This window comes from Tachypleus tridentatus, chromosome 4, assembly GCF_004210375.1.
Source record: "Tachypleus tridentatus isolate NWPU-2018 chromosome 4, ASM421037v1, whole genome shotgun sequence".
In the NCBI taxonomy this organism is placed as follows: Eukaryota; Metazoa; Arthropoda; class Merostomata; order Xiphosura; family Limulidae; genus Tachypleus; species Tachypleus tridentatus.
In genome coordinates, this window is record NC_134828.1 from 123,338,786 (window position 1) to 123,363,058 (window position 24,273).

A 24,273-nucleotide genomic window follows, 5' to 3' on the forward strand; every position below is an offset into this window, starting at 1 on the left:
TTGCAGTGTAAGACTAGAGGGAAGGCAGCTAGTCATCACCACCCACCGCCAACTCTTGGGCTACTCTTTTACCAACGAATAATGGGATTGATCGTCACATTGTAACGCCCCCACGGCTGAAAGGGCGAGCATGTTTGGTGTGACGGGGATTCGAATTCACGGCCCTTGGATTACGAGTTGCACACCTTAACGCGCTTGGCCATGCCGGGCCCAGAGGTAACACAAAATAACTATAATTACTTCCAAAAACACCATTCAACTAACTAACCAATGCAATTTCGTCATCACATACAGTAACCATCTAGCATCATTTGAGTCCAAGCTAGCTTCAGATAAGTTTCAATGGAAATTTGCAAAAATAAAAAAGTTGTTTTGGTTTGCATCCAACATGTGCAGTCGTCAGTTTCACAATGTTAAATATAATGTGTTTATTTTGGAATATAATATATTTCTTGTTTCTTTGACTATATCACTACCTCAATCAGGTGTGGATATTCTCAGTATTTTGAATCTATAATCCTTTTTTACGCTATACAGAAATTCAGGCAGATTAGTTGACTTATCTTTTGATTGATCACTTTTCACCTGGTGACAGAAATTTCCAAACTAAATATTATTAGGATATTGGACTGTTTATTTTTCAACTTTTCAATCACCATATTCTTATTTTACTTCCAAATCTCTCTTATTCAGTAGAAAATTAAATCTAGGACTAAGTAAACATCATGCCCCCTTCCGCCAGTGACATAGCGGTATGTCTGCGGATTTTACCGCTGGAAATCAGGTTTCGATGCCTGTGGTGGGCAGAGAACAGATAGTCCTTTATATAGGTTTGTGCTTAACAACAAGAAACATTAAACAATATCCACTAGATATGTCGTAATGAGACTTGATGTTAGAAAACTGATCCTTCTCGAAAATATGGACATCAACTTCAATAACACTTCCCTTCCCCGCAGTAGCAAAACATTGATACTTATTCTTGTAATATCCACCAATACAAGGTCTGTTCAAAAAATACGCGGACTGTTTGAATTGCGCGGCTCCAGTTGGTTCCAGGTGAATCCGTTTGGTGTCACTAGGTTCGCACAGATCAGCTGATTACGACGCCATTTCCTGATTGCAGATATCTTCATTTGTGTATTAGCTACGCGGTTTTAAGTGAAGTGCGATTTTTTTCGTTTGGCGGATTTCAGAATGAATGACCTGAAGGAGCAACGACTTGCTGTGAAATTTTGTGTTAAACTTGGAAAATCTGCGACTGAAACTTTTGCTATGCTTAACACGGCTTACGGTGATGTTGCTATGAAGCGTACGGCATGTTTCAAGTGGCATGAACGTTTCAAGGATGGTCGACAGTCCATTGAAGATGATGACCGTCCTGGACGTTCTTCCACGTCAACTGACGACCCACACGTCGACAAAATCAACACCCTGGTGCGGGCAAATCGACGTCTAACTGTTAGGGAGCTTGCTGAAGAGTGTGGGATATCAGTTGGATCTTGTTACGAGATTTTGACCGAAAAATTGAAGATGCATCGCGTTGCTGCGAAATTTGTGCCTCAGAACTCGTGAGTTTTTGGCCAAACACTCGATCACTGTTCTTCCCCCCCCCTACTCACCTGACCTTGCTCCTTGCAATTTTTTATTGTTCCCCAAACTCAAAAGACCCTTGAAAGGAAGAAGATTTGAGACGATTCCCGAGATTAAGGCAAATGCGACGAAGGAGCTGGAGAACATTACAAAAGAAGCGTTCCAGGACTGTTTCAACAAGTGGAAACACCATTGGGATAAGTGTGTGCGTTGGGGAGGAGAGTACTTTGAAGGGGTCCCAGACCTGTAACTTCTAAATAAAGTACATTTTGTTTTATGACGTCAGTCCGCGTATTTTTGAACAGCCCTCGTATGTTTCACTCGTTGCTTACATTCCTCGTGGTAACCTATTCATATAAACATTTCGAGAGTTTCAAAAATGTCATATTTGCTTCGTCAGTCCGTGCAATACCATACGTTTTTTCTTGATGTTTCTTCAGTTTTGTGGTATTTGACTTTGTAAATATGTAGTCTCTTTGGCTGCAACTTTCAGGTACATGTTACACTCGTTGTTTACATTTCTCATGGCAACCTTCTCATATCAAACTTCCTAGAGTTTCTAAAATGTTATCTTTGCTCCGTCAGTCCATAAAGTACTACTCTATTCTTTTTGTTTTCAGTTTTGTAATGTTTGACTCTGTAATATTCAGGTAAATAACTTTCTTGCAAGCGCCTTCTGACAATTATATTGCTGTATCTAGCTCCATGCGCATCCTATATATTTACATGTATTATTTTATAAAAGTTATGGATCGAGCTGAGGAATTTCTTTAGACGTTTCGGCGTTTTTCTTCACCATCCTTTCCATCCATTACTAAACATGAAACTCCAAGATGCAGAAAATAGCCCACATCCTCCTCAAAACTAAGTTACCGTTTCCATTTTTTTAGCTTTATTCCTGTTGAAACTTAGAAAACTTCGGATGAGAGTGGTACTTCACGTATCACTTACTATAGTTATCAAAATTATAACAATAATAACAATAATAACGTGGGCAAAATAGGTGTGATGAAGAATAACAAAAGATGTAACAATGATGTCTTTACACGTAAAAGTTTGGTTTCATGGTAGTTACGAAAAATGAGACTTTCGATATAGCACTGAGAGAAAGTGTCACTGTTTTTTGTAACAACAGCGATTCCCATGCTGGTGGTTTGTTTTAATTATAGAAAGTAACATTTCTTCCAGTTTGACGCAGAACTGGGACTGTTGTTGCATTTTCATAAGCTTTCGATTCATTTGCTTTTTTTTTTGTCATAAACCCTTGCTTCGTTTACATTACAATGCATCATAAACTCTTACTTCGTTTATGTTATGTTTCATAAACTCTAGCTTCGTTTGTGTTATAATGTGTCACACTTCATAACAGTTTTCACTAAAGTGTATGTTTGCGTACTCATTTTATTTCATTTGCAACTCCATTAGGCAAATTATAAAATTCCTGAACAAGTTCATGTTTATTTAGAACATTCTTTGTAATTTCCAGACTTTTTTTTTAATTTTTCTGTTGCTTCCTATTCGTTTTAAAACATAAAATCAATTTTTAATTCAGAAATCATTAAAATATACGTTTACTGATTTTTTTATCAAGTTTAGAATTTGATTAAAACTAAGTTAAAGATATCTAAGTACAGAGTGAAAACTATAAATTTGTTATTTTTTTCCCCTATTATGTCCAGCAAGTTAAGTTAAAACCAGATTTAATCACTTAGAGTCACTTGGATCTAGACTAATGCATTCCGTTTTTTAGCCAGATGCTTTCCCTTGCGCAAGGGAAACCCGTATGAAAGAAATGATAGATGAAATAATTATACCAATTTAATAGCATACTTTTCAATTCGTCCCATAAATATATCAGGGACTAAAATGCCGAACCCTAAAGGCCTTGAATAAAAGCTTTTCGGTTTCGATGCCTTGTTTGGTATCTTTTGTAACCTTTCAATTTTAAATGAGTGTCAATAATTATCCTTTTATAAGGTTGTTTCACATGAAATACCCTACTTTCGCCTAGTTGAGGAATGATTGCGATTAGGATAAGTTGGATACAGTAATTTTATTGTATGCTATTCAGTATTTACAGGAATGCTTTGCTTTTCATTTGTATGTCATGCCATGTTATATTACAATTGTCTTGTGTTTTTTAATTCTATACAAGATGATGTTTTCAAAAGAATTGACACTACTTTTTTATAAGTTTTAATTGGGAAAAAAATGGAGCCAAGGCCGCTAAAAACATCAATTTGGCGTTTGGACAAGGGATTAGTTCTGAATGACTATTCGGCGTTGGTGCCAGAAATTTCGTTCTGGTGATATGAACCTTCAGAACGAACCCCGAGGAAGGCCTCAGTCTGTAGTGAATGAAGAAAGATTAAGATATATTGTGGAAGATAGTTCACAAACGACAGTTCAGACACTTACAACAGACTTAGAAGTTTCCATTGAAACTGTTTCTCGCCACCTGGCTGTAATCAGAAAGGTTGAAAAATTGGACAAATAGGTGCCACACGAATTGATGAAAGAACAGAAGCTAGTTAGAAACAAGAGGAAGTCATTCTTGAAGCGAATCGTTACCTGCGACGAGAAGTGGGCCCTGTACGACAACCGGAAGTGATCAGAACAATGGGCCGAAACCGTCTTTGTACCCAAACAAAGTTATGGTGACATTATGGTTGTCTGCAGAGCAAATAATCAATTACTCTTTTCTGCAATCTGGTGAAACAATTACAGCACGATTTTAGCTAATAAATTAATAAAATGCATCGAAAATTAACCACCAAACAGCCATCATTAATGAAGAGACATGGACCGATTCTGTTGCAAGATAAAAACAGACCCCATACCTCACAAATCATCATTTCAAAATTGAGATAATTGAAATATGAAATTTTCAACCATCTACCATACTCACCTTATCTATCTCCAACTGATTATTGCTTTTTCCGGACAATTGGAGCTGTCTTTCCGTAACAAAACATTTAGGAATCAGGAGACTATTATGGAAGCCTTTGAAGAGTTTATTGTCTCCCAAACAACGGAGTATTATGGAGATGGAATAATTTCATTACTATCCCGTTGGAAGAAAACCATTGCAGCAAATGGAGAGTATTTTGATTATGAAAATTGGTGTTTGTTAAAAAAATATGGCGTTTTATTTTTACCTATACAATCAGCCATTTCATATAAAACGAACTAATAATAATTCAACTGAAACTTTTAATTAGAATTTTGAAAGTTATTAATCTATCTCAGAACAGCTTATGCGGGTATTAACACTTTTACTAGTAAAGCAGAGAACAACGTTTCGACTTTCATAGGTCATTTTTCAAGTTAACAACCTCGTATTTTCATGAAAGGTTAGCAGTTACTTCTTTAGCAACCTGAAGATGACCTAGGAAGGTCGAAACGTTGTTCTCTGCTTTACTAGTAAAAGTGTTAATACCCAAACCAGCCGTTCTGAGATACATTTTTATTTCAAGTGGGTTTCTCGTCATCAAGAATCTGAAATGTTATTGTACGCATTTTAACTTATTTTGGGCAAGTCTCCGATTTATTATGTTTCGTATGTTAACGTGATACTATTTCAAATAACCGAAGATTTTAACTTTAATTTAGTATTTAATTAAATGGTAATATCTCTTAACTGTATGTTATTTACCAACAAGATTGATGCACACAATTTCCTTTTTAACACAAATACATTTCAATACATAAACATAAAACCAGTAAAATGTATAATAACGGTTATTACTGATAGTTATTAGAAATGATGGTTTATATACAACAGTTATTACAAACTTACAGACAACACTGACTCTTCTATCTAGTCTAGAACTTAATATTTTATCAACGATCCAGGTTCACGCCGAGCATATTATATCTGAGTAGATATTTTTTACCTCGCTTAAACTAACGACGTCTTTTTTGGCTAGCCTCACACTAGGTACAAGCTGATATCTTCCAGCGAAGAAATTTAATGTCCTCATAGAAATACTAACGTCCGAAGTTATTCACTAGAATTGAACGGTTTGTAATGTTCGAAGTCAATAAACGTTCCTGGTCAAATTCTGTAGTTTTCCGCTAAAAGACGTTAAATCATAATTATTATAGTTCCTAAGCCTATAGCACAGTGATTGTAGCTGTCCAATAATCTTCTTATCTTGGCGAGTTACTATTTTACAAGTCTGTTTGTTTGTTTGTTTGTTTGTTTTTGAATTTCGCACAAAGCTACTCGAGGGCTATCTGTGCTAGCCGTCCCTAATTTAGCAGTGTAAGACTAGAGGGAAGGCAGCTAGTCATCACCACCCACCGCCAACTCTTGGGCTACTCTTTTACAAACGAATAGTGGGATTGACCGTCACATTATAACGCACCCACGGCTGAAAGAGCGAGCATGTTTGGCGCGACGAGGATATGAACCCTCGACCCTCAGATTACGAGTCGCACGCCTTAACACGCTTGACCATGCCGGACCATTATACAAGTCACGCGAGTCTCTAGAACCTTCAACAAAGTTCACTTGACAACAAATATTTTTCCTTCTCACTTTCAGAAATCATTTAAAGGTTTCGAGAACAGACGGAACTTGCGCAACAGATAGTTAAGGATATACGTCATAGGCAAAAAACGAAAAATATACAGAAACAAGCGTAAGCACTAAAATAGTTAAAAAAAAACGGTAAATCCGTTACACTCTTTATGTGTAAAGGAAAACCACATCAGGCAATCTGCTGTGGCTTTGTTATGAGAAAACATACACACACACAGTCTGGTTAAACGTCTCACATTGAATATAATTGAATTAAAAAGCGTATAGGTCTTTTAGAAGCAACAGCACGCGTTAACTGTATTGTTTGCTTACTCACTAAAATCTCTATACTCAATCGATATATATTATTTTTATAGACTCCACTTGTTTGTTTATATCCTATCCAGTGCCTATATACATATCTACACATATGTATGAGCATAGTGAGTTGGTGAGGAAATGGTACCGTAGACTAAATTCGTGAAAGACCCTTAAATATAAAAATAACAGTGACAAAGAAGAAAGACGTATTTGATTTTTAAAAGTTTGCCCTTTTATAGCTCTTGACGGTCTTGAAATTTCTAAAAGAGTTATTTAGCCAAACATAAATTGAATTTAAAATTGTATATATTATTTCACTAGATGGCAGCAGTAACGTCGACAACAGCATGCGCACCCATTACTTCGCACAAGACAAGCGGTTCTCTTCCAGAACTTGCCAAGGATGGCCAAACAGAAAGAAAAGATGAAAAACATCATGGCAAGGATGGCCAGACAGAGAGAAAAGACGAAAAACATCAAAGTTTGGCTGAAAAAATTCACGGTCTAACAGAAAAACTGCATCATTTAGGACATAATCGAAGTGATAGTGACAGTTCTCGAGGAAGAGCAGGTATGGTGAGTTAAACAGGTTAGAGACGATAGATATCCTATGATAAAAAAAACAAATAAAAAATTCGTAAAAGATACCAATAAAATAAAATGGAAAGTTAAGACACTTCAAAATATATTTTGTACGTTATACAATGCAAATATTAAAATTACATAAACTAAAATATATAATTTCTAAAACGCGAAACTTTGAATAGGTCATAAGAAACTGTGGTGTTCTAGAACTTTGTGATTAGATACTAAAATATATAAATATTTGAACTGCGAAACGGAAAACACCTCTTAAAATTCTGCGGTGACCCGAAATGTTAAGATAATATATTAAAATATTATTTCAACAGTAGAACTTTGAAAAATCCTTTAGGCATTGTAGTGTTCCAAAACATTTTGACTAGATATTGGACTATATAGCTACTAACCAGTACAACATTTATCACCAAAATAGACAAGGAGTGAAATTTAAGGAATATAAAACTTAAAGTATTTTTTAATAGAATAACTTCTCACATACAAATATTGGACAAAAAACATAACGAATTTGTATTAAAAAAAACAAGTAAAACAAAATACACAGAGCAGTTTATTATACAATCCACTTATTCTATTTGGAACAATATCATAAAAAATCAAGCTCGAAGTTCCAAGTAGCTTGAATATTATATTTTCGAAAATCCATGAAAAAACGTCTAATAATATCAACAAATTATAAATTTGCTGACAGCCAAATAAATCGATTCTTTGCCACGGAGGAGTTTTGAATTAGCATAATAAATATCATAGCACTGAAGAATTTTGGAGCACACATTACACACATTATTTATATATGTGTCACAATCATTTGCATGAGGTAGAAGTATCTTTTTTATATCAGAAAGACATCACGATAAATAATTAGTAATGTGTTTAAACCAAATCTCTTACTGTGTAAAAAAGACTTCTTCATATTTTCTGTATTTGTTTGATGAATTTAGAAATTGTATTTAGTATTATTACGTAAATATTTAATATTTTATCTTTCACCACCAGGTAGCGCGTCTATTTATCCGATGGTGACAGTGACACAAAACTACATGGACCAAAAAGTCTACAGATTCGTCACCTTGCCACAGTCAAATGTCTCGGAATTCTTCTCGAAAATCGAACAGCTCCATGTTAATACATAATAGTAAGTTACTAACACGAAAGGATATTTTGAATGTGTAAAGCACATAATCATAATAACATTTGTGCTTCTTCAATGGTTCTACTAATGTAGTTTAAGTTTAAACTGGAAAATTATATTCAATAAACACATTGTAAGCTGTATTGGATGAATTACAAAATAATAATCATATGATTTTTTTTCGGCCCGGCATGGCCAGGTGGTTAAGGCGTTCGACTCGTAATCTGAGGGTCGCGAGTTCGAATCCCTGTCACACCAAACATGCTCGCCTTTTCAGCCGTGGAGGCGTTATAATGTTACGGTCAATCCCACTATTCATTGGTGAAAGAGCAGTCCAAGAATTGGCGGTGGGTAGTGATGACTAACTGCCTTCCCTCTAGGCTGCCCCTCGCTAGAACAGCGGTATTTTCATGGATTTATAACGGTAAAGGCAGAGGTTCGATTCCTCTCGGTGGGCTCAGCAGATAATCTGATGTGGCTTTGCTATAAGAAAACACACATCTTCTCGTCTTACATTGCTGAAGTAAGGACGGCTAACGCAGATAGCCCTCGTGTAGCTTTGCGTGAAATAAAACAAACAAACAAACAAACATTATTATTTTTGCTCCCTTAAAACAAGAGTTTTCAACCTTTCTTCTTTTTGATGACCCCTCTTGGTAAATATTTTAGGCTGTAACGACCATTCACATACAAACTCGCAATATTTTGTAGTTTCAACCACAGTCCACACAAACACACACAGCTTTGTAACGTCCTATTTAGTCGAGACCATGATTTATAAAAGGACTGCCTTAGTACAACCGAAACACACACAAAAAAATGTTTATTAAATCTTGTTATATTGCCAACACATACAACTTCTGAATAATTAATGTTGTATAAACACACTGAAGCACATAACAACATACACGATTTCCGATTGTAACATACCTACGAAACTTTATTATTAAATGAATATAATGAGCATTATTTTGCTCATTCTTAGCAACCAGAAAATTTAATGTACACTAATTGTCTATGTTATTTCTTAATTAAAATTGGTACAATTGCATTTCTGTTTCAAACAAATGTTACACATACACTTTCGACTCAAACTTTGCTTGTCACAATTAAAGTTCTGTCTTGATGATCGTAGTGTCAAACTAGTTACATTGAGAGTTGGGTAGGTCTTTTGAATAATAGAGATTAGTTAAAATATCTATTAAGGAGTAGTTTTAAATTTCTCTGAATAAATGAGAGAATTCGTGAGAAAGAAATAACGACTAAGCTAAAAATGAAAAAATTGTTGAATAATACAGAAACAGTCGGAGTCCTTGTTTAGCTGCTGAACTGTCAACTCCTACTGGATTGAAAGTTAACTAACTTGCTGAAACGTACGTACAAAATTGTTTACATCTAGCGTTCCTCACTTACAAAGAGTGATTAATACTAGTTATATGATTGGCCATTCTCATTCAAACATAAGAGAGACTGTAAACTTAAGGTATCAACTGGTCAGCTTACCACTAGAAGACACAGCTATTTTATTCACAATCTACAGCCATATATTTACAACTATTGAGAGAATGGGTATTCTATCCAAAGAATGACAAAGAACATACAATTAGATAAAATTTAACTCAATGATTTTATGTAAAATCTGCATATATACAGACAGACTGATGAATATAAATTAGAATAAGAAGTTAGAAAACTTAGTTCATTCACCAGATCTTCCCTGCTTCTCTAACTCCAGGCATGTCCTCAAGTCAATAATACATTTCAATTTTAAATCCAATAAAAATTACAAATGCATATCAGTCAAAGAGCATGATAACATTGTTTTGTCACAATAAACACTTACATGCAACACAGACAACAAACAGCTCTTTAACAATGAAAGTTAATACATAATAAAAAAAAAACACCTTAAATATATCAAAATATTTCCAGTCATAATCAAAATCAAATTAGGATACTTGATGCAATATGCAATGTATTATGTAGGTGCAACTCCATACAAAATGTCAACTTAATGAAAACAATTAAAACAAAATAAACACTTAATAACAAAAATACGTCACCAACACAGACTCTTTGAACAAAAAACACAAAAAACAAAGCGAAGGGCACAGTAACCCTTTTTGCAATAACTATAGCACATTACACATCTAAAACTAAAACCGAAAAATTTTAGAAATAATAATTAGCACAATAAAAGAGTCACAACTATCCAATAAAAACACTATTCTCAAGATATAAAATCAAAATGAAAACACTTGGCAGTTCTTGCAAATATATAAACAAAGTGTCTAATTGCACAAATACAATACCCCAAGCATAATATAAGAACTGAAATTAATACTCACACAAAACAAACATGCTGAAAATATTTACAATATCAAAATTGCAAATATACAAAATATACATACCTATCTCAACAGCAGTAACGAACCCTAATCCTACTCACTATCATTTTAACCTTTACAATAATGGACCAGGAAATATGCTGCCATGGTGTCACTGGTGAATTTTGGGGTTCATACCAAGGCTTACTTGGTTTAGGAACATCTCTGCCCATAGATGGTACACTCTTCTTCAAACTGGGAACGTGGCATAGACATCAACACAGTCAATCCTCTTTCTGGTTGTATATAACAAAGGCCTGAATCCATTTGGTTTCGATTTCCTGCCACTATTACTTCAGAAGCCGAATTAGTTTCACAGATAAAACAATGGTGATGGTTGTTGCTGTAGTTTTTAATATGTTGAACCTCAGCTGTTGTTGACGTAGTCTGCAGAACCTGTTGGCCAGTAATTTCTCATTGAATGCCGCTATTGAAGTCCTGCATGTTGCAACATCAAGATTCTGTAAAGTTTTGGTTGGTGTCTGGCTGTTTGTTGAAGTGAATGCCCTTCATTTACCTTGGCATCAATGATGGTGAAGTTGGTGACGATTTCTTGACAGCTGTTGTTCTGCTGGTAATAGTTTTATTTCTACCATAAGTAACGAAGTCATTGATGTTTTTGATATTATCACTGGTGGTACCAGCCAGGTACAGGTAGATATCTTGGGCTTTCAATCCCAGTGTCATTTGCCCTCTGAGGTAGGTTTAACTCTGATAAAGTGAAGATCTTTTCAGGTTTTGAGATATAGTGGTCCCATTGGCAGTTACTGCTCATTTGGTGATGCCTCCTCATCATAACGAGACATACCCCAACATGTTTCCTCACGAGAGAACCATAGTACCTTGATATATATTTCAACTCATGCTTTACTGAACCACTTTCCAGCTAAGCTCAACCAATATGGTGGTGTTAATTGTTAGGGATTATTTAATCAAGATAGTTATCACTTTGTCTGGATAATCCTTGACTTTCAATGGTGACCTAATGATCAACAGAAGATGCCTAGTTCTGGGAGCATTTAGAGGTAATTCAATGACCATTTCAGTTAAATTCTATACAAGAGACACAAAAAATTGAAAATTAATAAAGACAAAACACAAACACAAAGAGAATATTTACAATTCTCAAATTGAAACTATACAAAGTAGATACAAATACCTCAGGAAGAGCAACAAGTTTTCTCATCTTCATCTTAATTCAGTGGACCACTAAATAGCTGCCATAGTGTCAGTGGATAATTTTGTTTCTCTAAAACTACCTATAGGGATAGAGTAATAAAAATATTACCCTGAACAAGTAACTATTCTAGAAGTTACAACTATGAAGTTAAGTATCAAAGTCCATTTTCTGTGCTCAGGAAATCATTTATGTATTTATTTCATAATAATGACGTGCCAAAATTATTTGGAGGTTTCATCACACAATAAACAAAATCGTAACTGACGAGTTGAAGTAAACACGAATAGTGAAGAATTTGGTATTAAATAGCAAAAGTCCATTCTGAAACTATAGAGTAATATTATATTTAATATAGTCCGTGGGTTAGCCAAATGTGTAGACTGTAAACTGGATCATAAATATTCATTCATACCCATAAACGTTTCGAAAACATACCGGTAGAGACAGAGTACTAAGAGGATCACATTTATTATGTGATATTTCTAAAGGCTTTACATGTGCTCACACGTCATTTTCTCTTAGAAGATGTGTCCATAGCATCTGTGAACTCTAGGCCCGAAAGCTTCATAACACATTTGCTTAACTAATACCTAGTACTTATTGCCCTGTTGCCTCGTTACAATTCCTACAAGTTACAGCTATCAAGTTGATTTTCAAACTTTGTGGTGGCAACAGCGAACATAGATTACCATTCAAATCCTACTCATTCTCTCAATTATCATTTGGATATTATGTAAACATTGCTTAGTTCCAATAAGTAAACAAATAATGAAGATAATATATGACTGTTTTTCATATACATGAGCTTATGGGTTAAGAGATATTCGTCAAAGCCTTTGTTATGTCTCATTTGTAAGTTGTCCACCCCTTAATGGCACAGCGGTATGTCTACGGATTTACACCGCTCGAAACCGCGTTTCAATAATTGTGGTATAAAGAACACACATAGTCCATTGTTCAGCTTTGTGCTTAACTTAAACAAGCAAACCATGCATCTTTCATCGAGATACAAGTTTAGTACTAGTTAGGTGCAACTTTCATGAGCGTTGCGTTCAAACCCCACAAGTAATCCTACAGCCTGTATCTTAATACTGGGTACACCAACTTTTACATTTGATGCGAAGTTCAAGATATTACCCGTGAATTTAATATGTTAATAATTCCACCCACTCGTAATTAGTTCAGTATGATCCAATCTAAAAAGCTTACAGTGCTTTCAGTAAAATATACCAGGTGAAACTGTATTTTCTCTCAGAAGTAGTGTAAAACTTTCCTATACAATTATACGTCCAAAACATTCATTGACCTGTCAAATGTTAATGTAAAAAAAATAAAATATTTTACCACAAGTATTGTTGAAAATATTAGGTGCTCAATGCTTTAAATAAAACCTTACAGTTAACTTCATGTCATAAAATAATCACAAAAGATAAATACCCTATTTTTATTTATATGGGCAATTTGTGTGATTGAGCTATTTCTATTATGTAACATTAATAATGGAACTTGTTAATGTCTATTCACTTCAACACACATAGCACCTTGAAATATGGATGGCTGCTCTACAGTAATGTGCTGCCATCTGTGAAATATGAAACTAAACATGTTTCATTTTTCAAGCACCATAAAATAAATATACATAGTATAATTCAGTCAAACTAAGAGTTTTTTTTTTGTATAAAATGCTTATAAGTTAGTACTAAACTTTATGCTATTAGTACAGCATATATATTTATATAAACTCAGAGGAAGCGGAATTACATCACTGCATGTGAAAAAGTTGTATATTATTTAAATGTATTGGGAAATAATATGTAAAGATAATTTGGCATTTTCCAAGGAATGGTTGAGTGTTTCTCGCGAAATGCCATAAAACATTTATTCTCAGTAAATATCTCACTAGTTTAGAAGGAGGGATTGAAAGCACACTTTCAATGGAATTGTTAAACTCCTTGTTATCATTTTCAGTTGTACAAACCATAGACATACCAGACATTATATCTGTTGACACTAGTTGTCCTTAGATTATGTAAATCAAGTTGCTGTTGTCCATTATTCTAGGTTTCTTAGAAGGTAAGAGTTCCAACACCATTTCGGTTCAGTTAATGATATGATCAACAAAACCTCCAACCTTGAGTCATCACTTGATGCTAATACAGTATCGTATCATATCATACAGTACAACCAATATGCATCATATCATAAAATACAACCATTAGCTCAAAAATTAAGAAAGTCTATTTCCTTAGAATTGTCGATTTCTTCACCAAATAGTCATTCCATCTGTTTCATAATTGACTGGTATTCATAAAATGCACTTCACACATTGTACTTTACAATACCATTCGATAACTCAGAAAGCAATGAAGGCTACTTCTTTTCAGTTATTCATCTCTCATCCGCATGACAACTCAAGCTGTGTGATCAGTACATTTAATCCCACCCACCTTAACTGAATGGTCATCATTGGTGGTTTAACCAACTATCAGAATCTTCTCTCCACTTTAGTTTTAGTGCTTCTAAGTCTGTATCATTCTGGATGAATAGACGAGTACTCTCATCTCTTTTGTTCTCACCTTCTGCTCAAATAACAAATAACTGCTTGTACAAGTGCCATAAGGTATGTGCACTCTAAGAACATCCATAGCAGACTTGGATCATTAATTCGCTCTTTTTGAAGGTCATTCAACTTTAATTGCGATATCCATCTACTAGTAAAATATCCTACTATATGACTATGTCACTACTATGTCTTATTTATCCTCTTTTACCAGTGGGTGTTTTATCAAAGTGTCTACTATGTCTAGAAACCTATTATTGTTCTGGCTGTTCCTGTATCAACAGGAATGTCATCTTTTGCTTTCGTACTCTGGCAAGTACTTGCCAAGGCCCACGAAACCATGAATTAACTGGGCTAATAACTAAATCTTCTTGCATAAGTTATTCATTGTATTACAATAAAATGTCCAGGATTTGCTTAAAATTCATTAGTTTCCTAGAACTATAGTGACATTGTTCATCAGGTAATGTTCTTCATAGGCTGTCTCATCAGTCAAAACTTGTCTATTCTGCAAGTATAGCAACGTATGGAAAGTTCATTTGGAGTAACCAAATGTTTTGATCCTGCCTTTCAGAAAGACATCTTGGGGGAGGCATCATCATCAAAGGTTGTGACATGTAAACCATGGAAGGTCTGTAACAGCTCTGTTGAAATACTGGATACCATTGTGATTACATTACAGTGTTAGTACAGGGAAGAGAAGTTAGTTAAACCTGAGCTCGGCTTGAACTTGTTTTGACAAGGTAAAAACGATTGAAAGTTTCTTCTTACATCTTTTGATTGATTTAGAGTTACCGTTTCATATCACATCACCACAGAAACTACCTCAGTAATGGTTAGGTCTCTTTCATTTAGGTGGTGCTTCATTATTTTCGCGGGTAGTTATTTCACAAACTTGTCAGGAGGGTATTTTCATGATCCATTAAAGCATATGCAAGATAATTCTTACCATGCTAATGGTGCAAATCATCTGCATAGATTGCCAAGCTTTTTGTTGAAATCCTGTTCCAAGCCTTGAACTTTGCCAAGTAGACTCTGGGCCAAATTTTCAGTAACTTGGCAATAAGTTCTTTATAGCTACAAAGATGTGCCTTTTTCAAATGTTCTAGGACTCATGGGCCAGACCATCTGAACTTGAGATCAAGCACTTTACTATCTCATCTGTGAACAAACTGATCAAACCATTTCATGGACCTTTCTATGATGCACTATTGATTATTGGAGGAGTGATCAGTTTTACTATACTCTCTTTTTTATGCTTCATTCAAACTCTTTAACAATCATTCTCGACTCAACAACTGTCTTCTTCCAGTGATGAATTATTCTCCTTGGTTGTAAGTCCTTTGGTTTTCCATGTTGCAAAAATTGCCATTTTCTTAAAAAAAGCGAAATTTGAACGCAAGACTATGAATAAAAGACAGTACACACTTAAACAGAAAACAGGAAATTCTACGTTAATATATTTCATTATCATGGAACAAAAATTTTATCCTTCTTATCAACTCTATCAACCTTGTTGTTTGGTCATGTAAAACTGTTTGTCCTGAAAGTTATGGGACAAGTCTGCTGAATAACGGGATATTCATGTAGGTACTTATTATAATTATTATATTTCTCAAAGTAACTAAGAAATAGGTACAAATAAACTTTTAAATGAGATGTGTCTGTTTACTCTACGAAAAATAATCCAGAAGACAAAAAATACAATTGCAAAATAAAACTGGTTTCTTTTATTTGCTAGTTTATTCTATTTATTCTTTTAATACTCATTTGTTTTACACAAATTAGCAGTTACTGTCATATTAGAATAACAGCCTGTATGACTAAACACATCTGTTTAGAGAGTGACTATTCTATACTGTAACATTTACAATAATTTCAGACTGATTGGACTTAAATTTGAAACCAAACACTAATTTATAAGAGTTGTTATTAGATTATCCAATCTTTTCTAGGTGAAGTTATAATTCTTTAATCTGCGAATTTTAGAAGCTGAGCCTCCTTCCTTGTGAATTATTTTCTACGAATTCCTTAAAATTGTATTAATACAGCCCCATTTAATGCACTTTGTAATATTATCGTTTCAAGTTTTGTTTGTAAGTGCAAAAATATTTACCTTCAGTGTCAAGTGATGTTTCAAGCCTACTCGGTTTCTATTAATACCTACATTTGATCTCGTGTCTCTTTGTGAAGGTATTTATTTTAAACTGAGTTGTTCATAAGATGTTTTGTTTCCAGTAACAATCGTACGAGGTGCTTGGCATACAAAAAGAGACTGTTTAGTTCTATATACTTGCATCTTTGCTACTTAGTCTTCGAGAAGGAACGATGCTTAAATTTGTAAATATTGTGATGTTATCTTTTAACTCCTGGTTGAGGTTGGCTGTCGAGTTTGAATTGTTTAGTGTGGTTATTCAAATTTATTAACTGAGTTTGCTTGTTTGTAATTAAGCACAAAGCTACACAATGGGCTATCTACGTTTTGCCCACCACGAGTATTGAAACCCGGTTGCTAGCGTTGTAAGTCCGCAGACTTATCACTCTAGAGGCTCAGTGACAAAAACTGAAAGCTTATAGCTTAACTCCAAAAATCAAGTTTAGATACTCACCAAGGGCACATCACAGATAGCCTATTGTGTAGATTAATGTTTAACAAGAAACAAACAAACTAGAGTCTGGAAATTTTCTATCTTGTTACATGTAACACTTCCTACTATTTCTTCAGTAAAATAGATTCATCCGATCGCTTTCCTACCACTATTCTGATCTTGACTCATATGTTCACTATGTATATTCTGATCTTGACTTATATGTTCACTACGTATATTCTGATCTAGACTTATATGTTCACTATGTATATTCTGATCTTGACTCATATGTTCACTATGCATATTCTGATCTTGGCTTATATGTTCACTATGCATATTCTGATCTTGACTCATATGTTCACTATGTATATTCTGATCTTGACTTATATGTTCACTATGTATATTCTGATCTTGACTCATATGTTCACTATGTATATTCTGATCTAGACTTATATGCTCACTATGTATATTCTGATCTTGACTCATATGTTCACTCTGCATATTCTGATCTTGACTTACATGTTCACTACGTATATTCTGATCTTCACTTATATGTTCACTATGTATATTCTGATCTTGACTCATATGTTCACTATGCATATTCTGATCTTGACTTATATGTTCATTACGTATATTCTGATCTTGACTTATATGTTCACTATGCATATTCTGATCTTGACTTACATGTTCACTACGTATATTCTGATCTTGACTTATATGCTCACTATGTATATTCTGATCTTGACTCATATGTTCACTCTGCATATTCTGATCTTGACTTACATGTTCACTACGTATATTCTGATCTTCACTTATATGTTCACTATGTATATTCTGATCTTGACTCATATGTTCACTATGCATATTCTGATCTTGACTTATATGTTCATTACGTATATTCTGATCTTGACTTATATGTTCACTATGCATATTCTGATCTTGACTTACATGTTCACTACGTATATTCTGATCTTGACTTACATGTTCACTACGTATATTCTGATCTTGACTTATATGTTCATTATGTATATTCTGATCTTGACTTATATGTTCACTATGTACATTTAACTTTCACTCCAAAATACGAATCTTGTTTTCTCTCTCTCTTTTTCTCACATTGATTTTCCGAACCTAAATTATTGGAAAATTAAACACATTGAAGACAACATAGAACCAAAATGATCTATATCTAAGAACGGTTTATAATAAACTCATAGTTATAACTAATCTCACAAAAAATTAGCAGACTGAGTTATACAGATAAAAGAAACACCAAAAGTCGATTAAAATAATGTAAGTACAGAAACTATTGTGTTCAAAATACTAAAACAATAAAAAAATTAATTGTGACGTTGGAGAAGAAACATTACCAGCAGAAGTAGATAGAAAATTAATGATGACGAGAAATCGACTTGAACTAAATATGTATACTAAAGACGACTTTAATTAAATATGTATACTAAAGACGAGTTGAATTAAAATTGTATACTAAAGACGACTTGAATTAAATATGTATACTAAAGACGAGTTGAATTAAATATGTATACTAAAGACGAGTTGAATTAAAAATGTATACTAAAGACGGCTTAAAATAAATATGTATACTAAAGACGACTTTAATTAAAAATGTATACTAAAGACGACTTGAATTAAAAATGTATACTAAAGACGACTTGAACTAAAAATGTATACTAAAGACGACTTGAACTAAAAATGTATACTAAAGACGACTTGAATTAAAAATGTATACTAAAGACGACTTGAATTAAATATGTATACTAAAGACGACTTGACTTAAATATGTATACTAAAGACGAGTTGAATTAAAAATGTATACTAAAGACGGCTTAAAATAAATATGTATACTAAAGACGACTTTAATTAAAAATGTATACTAAAGACGACTTGAATTAAAAATCTATACTAAAGACTACTTGAACTAAAAATGTATACTAAAGACGACTTGAACTAAAAATGTATACTGAAGACGGCTTAAAATAAATATGTATACTAAAGACGACTTTAATTAAAAATGTATACTAAAGACGAGTTGAATTAAAAATGTATACTAAAGACGACTTGAATTAAAAATGTATACTAAAGACGGCTTAAAATAAATATGTATACTAAAGACGACTTGAATTAAAAATGTATACGAAAGACGACTTTAATTAAATATGTATACTAAAGACGACTTGAATTAAATATGTATACTAAAGACGACTTGAATTAAAAATGTATACTAAAGACGACTTGAATTAAATATGTATACTAAAGACGACTTGAATTAAAAATGTATAATATAGACGACTTGAATTAAAAATGTATAATATAGACGACTTGAACTAAATATGTATACTAAAGACGACTTTAATTAAATATGTATACTAAAGACGACTTGAATTAAAAATGTATACTAAAGACGACTTGAATTAAATATGTATACTAAAGATGACTTGAATTAAATATGTATACTAAAGACGGCTTAAAATAAATATGTATACTAAAGACGACTTGAATTAAAAATGTATACTAAAGACGACTTGAACTAAAAATGTATACTAAAGACGACTTGAACTAAAAATGTATACTAAAGACGACTTGAACTAAATATGTATACTAAAGACGACTTGAATTAAAAATGTATACTAAAGACGACTTGAATTAAAAATGTATACTAAAGACGACTTGAACTAAAAATGTATACTAAAGACGACTTGAATTAAAAATGTATACTAAAGACGACTTGAATTTAAAATGTATAATAAAGACGACTTGAACTAAATATGTATACTAAAGACGGCTTAAAATAAAAATGTATACTAAAGACGACTTGAATTAAAAATGTATACTAAAGACGACTTGAATTAAAAATGTATACTAAAGACGACTTGAACTAAAAATGTATACTAAAGACGACTTGAATTAAAAATGTATACTAAAGAGGACTTGAATTAAATATGTATACTAAAGACGACTTGAATTAAAAATGTATACTAAAGACGACTTGAATTAAAAATGTATAATATAGACGACTTGAATTAAAAATGTATACGAAAGACGACTTTAATTAAATATGTATACTAAAGACGACTTGAATTAAAAATGTATACTAAAGACGACTTGAATTAAATATGTATACTAAAGACGACTTGAATTAAAAATGTATACTAAAGACGACTTGAATTAAAAATGTATAATATAGACGACTTGAATTAAAAATGTATACTAAAGACGACTTGAACTAAATATGTATACTAAAGACGACTTTAATTAAATATGTATACTAAAGACGACTTGAATTAAAAATGTATACTAAAGACGACTTGAACTAAATATGTATACTAAAGATGACTTGAATTAAATATGTATACTAAAGACGGCTTAAAATAAATATGTATACTAAAGACGACTTGAATTAAAAATGTATACTAAAGACGACTTGAACTAAAAATGTATACTAAAGACGACTTGAACTAAATATGTATACTAAAGACGACTTGAATTAAAAATGTATACTAAAGACGACTTGAATTAGAAATGTATACTAAAGACGACTTGAACTAAAAATGTATACTAAAGACGACTTGAATTAAAAATGTATACTAAAGACGACTTGAATTTAAAATGTATACTAAAGACGACTTGAACTAAATATGTATACTAAAGACGGCTTAAAATAAAAATGTATACTAAAGACGACTTGAATTAAAAATGTATACTAAAGACGACTTGAATTAAAAATGTATACTAAAGACGACTTGAACTAAAAATGTATACTAAAGACGACTTGAACTAAAAATGTATACTAAAGACGACTTGAATTAAAAATGTGTACTAAAGAGGACTTGAATTAAATATGTATACTAAAGACGACTTGAATTAAAAATGTATACTAAAGACGACTTGAATTAAAAATGTATAATATAGACGACTTGAATTAAAAATGTATACTAAAGACGACTTGAACTAAATATGTATACTAAAGACGACTTTAATTAAATATGTATACTAAAGACGACTTTAATTAAATATGTATACTAAAGACGACTTGAATTAAAAATGTATACTAAAGAGGACTTGAACTAAATATGTATACTAAAGACGACTTGAATTAAAAATGTATATTAAAGACGACTTGAATTAAAAATGTATACTAAAGACGACTTGAACTAAATATGTATACTAAAGACGACTTGAACTAAATATGTATACTAAAGACGGCTTAAAATAAAAAATGTATACTAAAGACGACTCGAACTAAAAATGTATACTAAAGACGACTTGAATTAAAAATGTATACTAAAGACGACTTGAATTAAAAATGTATACTAAAGACGACTTGAACTAAATATGTATAGAAAAGATGACTTGAATTAAATATGTATACTAAAGACGGCTTAAAATAAATATGTATACTAAAGACGACTTGAATTAAAAATGTATACTAAAGACGACTTGAACTAAAACTGTATACTAAAGACGACTTGAATTAAAATGTATACTAAAGACGACTTGAACTAAATATGTATACTAAAGACGACTTGAATTAAAAATGTATACTAAAGACGACTTGAATTAAAATGTATACTAAAGACGACTTGAACTAAAAATGTATACTAAAGACGACTTGAATTAAAAATGTATACTAAAGACGACTTGAATTTAAAATGTATACTAAAGACGACTTGAACTAAATATGTATACTAAAGACGGCTTAAAATAAAAATGTATACTAAAGACGACTTGAATTAAAAATGTATACTAAAGACGACTTGAATTAAAAATGTATACTAAAGACGACTTGAACTAAAAATGTATACTAAAGACGACTTGAATTAAAAAATGTATACTAAAGAGGACTTGAACTAAATATGTATACTAAAGACGACTTGAATTAAAAATGTATACTAAAGACGACTTGAATTAAAAATGTATACTAAAGACGACTTGAACTAAATATGTATACTAAAGACGACTTGAATTAAAAATGTATACTAAAGACGACTTGAATTAAAAATGTATACTAAAGACGACTCGAACTAAAAATGTATACTAAAGACGACTTGAACTAAATATGTATACTAAAGACGGCTTAAAATAAAAATGTATACTAAAGACGGCTTAAAATAAAAATGTATACTAAAGACGACTTGAATTAAAAATGTATACTAAGGACGACTTGAATTAAAAATGTATACTAAAGACGACTTGAATTAAAAATGTATACTAAAGAGGACTTGAATTAAATATGTATACTAAAGACGACTTGAATTAAAAATGTATACTAAAGACGACTTGAATTAAAAATGTATACTAAAGACGACTTGACTTAAATATGTATACTAAAGACGAGTTGAATTAAAAATGTATACTAAAGACGGCTTAAAATAAATATGTATACTAAAGACGACTTTAATTAAAAATGTATACTAAAGACGACTTGAATTAAAAATCTATACTAAAGACTACTTGAACTAAAAATGTATACTAAAGACGACTTGAACTAAAAATGTATACTGAAGACGGCTTAAAATAAATATGTATACTAAAGACGACTTTAATTAAAAATGTATACTAAAGACGAGTTGAATTAAAAATGTATACTAAAGACGACTTGAATTAAAAATGTATACTAAAGACGGCTTAAAATAAATATGTATACTAAAGACGACTTGAATTAAAAATGTATACGAAAGACGACTTTAATTAAATATGTATACTAAAGACGACTTGAATTAAATATGTATACTAAAGACGACTTGAATTAAAAATGTATACTAAAGACGACTTGAATTAAATATGTATACTAAAGACGACTTGAATTAAAAATGTATAATATAGACGACTTGAATTAAAAATGTATAATATAGACGACTTGAACTAAATATGTATACTAAAGACGACTTTAATTAAATATGTATACTAAAGACGACTTGAATTAAAAATGTATACTAAAGACGACTTGAATTAAATATGTATACTAAAGACGGCTTAAAATAAATATGTATACTAAAGACGACTTGAATTAAAAATGTATACTAAAGACGACTTGAACTAAAAATGTATACTAAAGACGACTTGAACTAAATATGTATACTAAAGACGACTTGAATTAAAAATGTATACTAAAGACGACTTGAATTAGAAATGTATACTAAAGACGACTTGAACTAAAAATGTATACTAAAGACGACTTGATTTAAAAATGTATACTAAAGACGACTTGAATTTAAAATGTATACTAAAGACGACTTGAACTAAATATGTATACTAAAGACGGCTTAAAATAAAAATGTATACTAAAGACGACTTGAATTAAAAATGTATACTAAAGACGACTTGAACTAAAAATGTATACTAAAGACGACTTGAACTAAAAATGTATACTAAAGACGACTTGAATTAAAAATGTGTACTAAAGAGGACTTGAATTAAATATGTATACTAAAGACGACTTGAATTAAAAATGTATACTAAAGACGACTTGAATTAAAAATGTATAATATAGACGACTTGAATTAAAAATGTATACTAAAGACGACTTGAACTAAATATGTATACTAAAGACGACTTTAATTAAATATGTATACTAAAGACGACTTTAATTAAATATGTATACTAAAGACGACTTGAATTAAAAATGTATACTAAAGAGGACTTGAACTAAATATGTATACTAAAGACGACTTGAATTAAAAATGTATATTAAAGACGACTTGAATTAAAAATGTATACTAAAGACGACTTGAACTAAATATGTATACTAAAGACGACTTGAACTAAATATGTATACTAAAGACGGCTTAAAATAAAAATGTATACTAAAGACGACTCGAACTAAAAATGTATACTAAAGACGACTTGAATTAAAAATGTATACTAAAGACGACTTGAATTAAAAATGTATACTAAAGACGACTTGAACTAAATATGTATAGAAAAGATGACTTGAATTAAATATGTATACTAAAGACGGCTTAAAATAAATATGTATACTAAAGACGACTTGAATTAAAATGTATACTAAAGACGACTTGAACTAAAACTGTATACTAAAGACGACTTGAATTAAAAATGTATACTAAAGACGACTTGAACTAAATATGTATACTAAAGACGACTTGAATTAAAAATGTATACTAAAGACGACTTGAATTAAAATGTATACTAAAGACGACTTGAACTAAAATGTATACTAAAGACGACTTGAATTAAAATGTATACTAAAGACGACTTGAATTTAAAATGTATACTAAAGACGACTTGAACTAAATATGTATACTAAAGACGGCTTAAAATAAAAATGTATACTAAAGACGACTTGAATTAAAATGTATACTAAAGACGACTTGAATTAAAATGTATACTAAAGACGACTTGAACT

The 24,273-nt window shown here is 31.9% G+C and overlaps 1 protein-coding gene across 1 annotated transcript in view; it reads left to right on the plus strand.

Annotated features, from left to right (window-relative positions):
• Window positions 1-6,874: 6,874 nt before the first annotated feature.
• LOC143248215 (diacylglycerol kinase 1-like) overlaps window positions 6,875-24,273 on the plus strand; it is a 52,408-nt gene continuing 35,009 nt past the window's right edge. Inside the window, exons 1-2 of the mRNA XM_076496647.1 lie at window positions 6,875-7,010; window positions 8,036-8,174. Coding sequence (XP_076352762.1) covers window positions 8,123-8,174 — 52 coding nt within the window. The 5' untranslated portion in view covers window positions 6,875-7,010; window positions 8,036-8,122. The remainder of the gene's footprint in view (window positions 7,011-8,035; window positions 8,175-24,273) is intronic.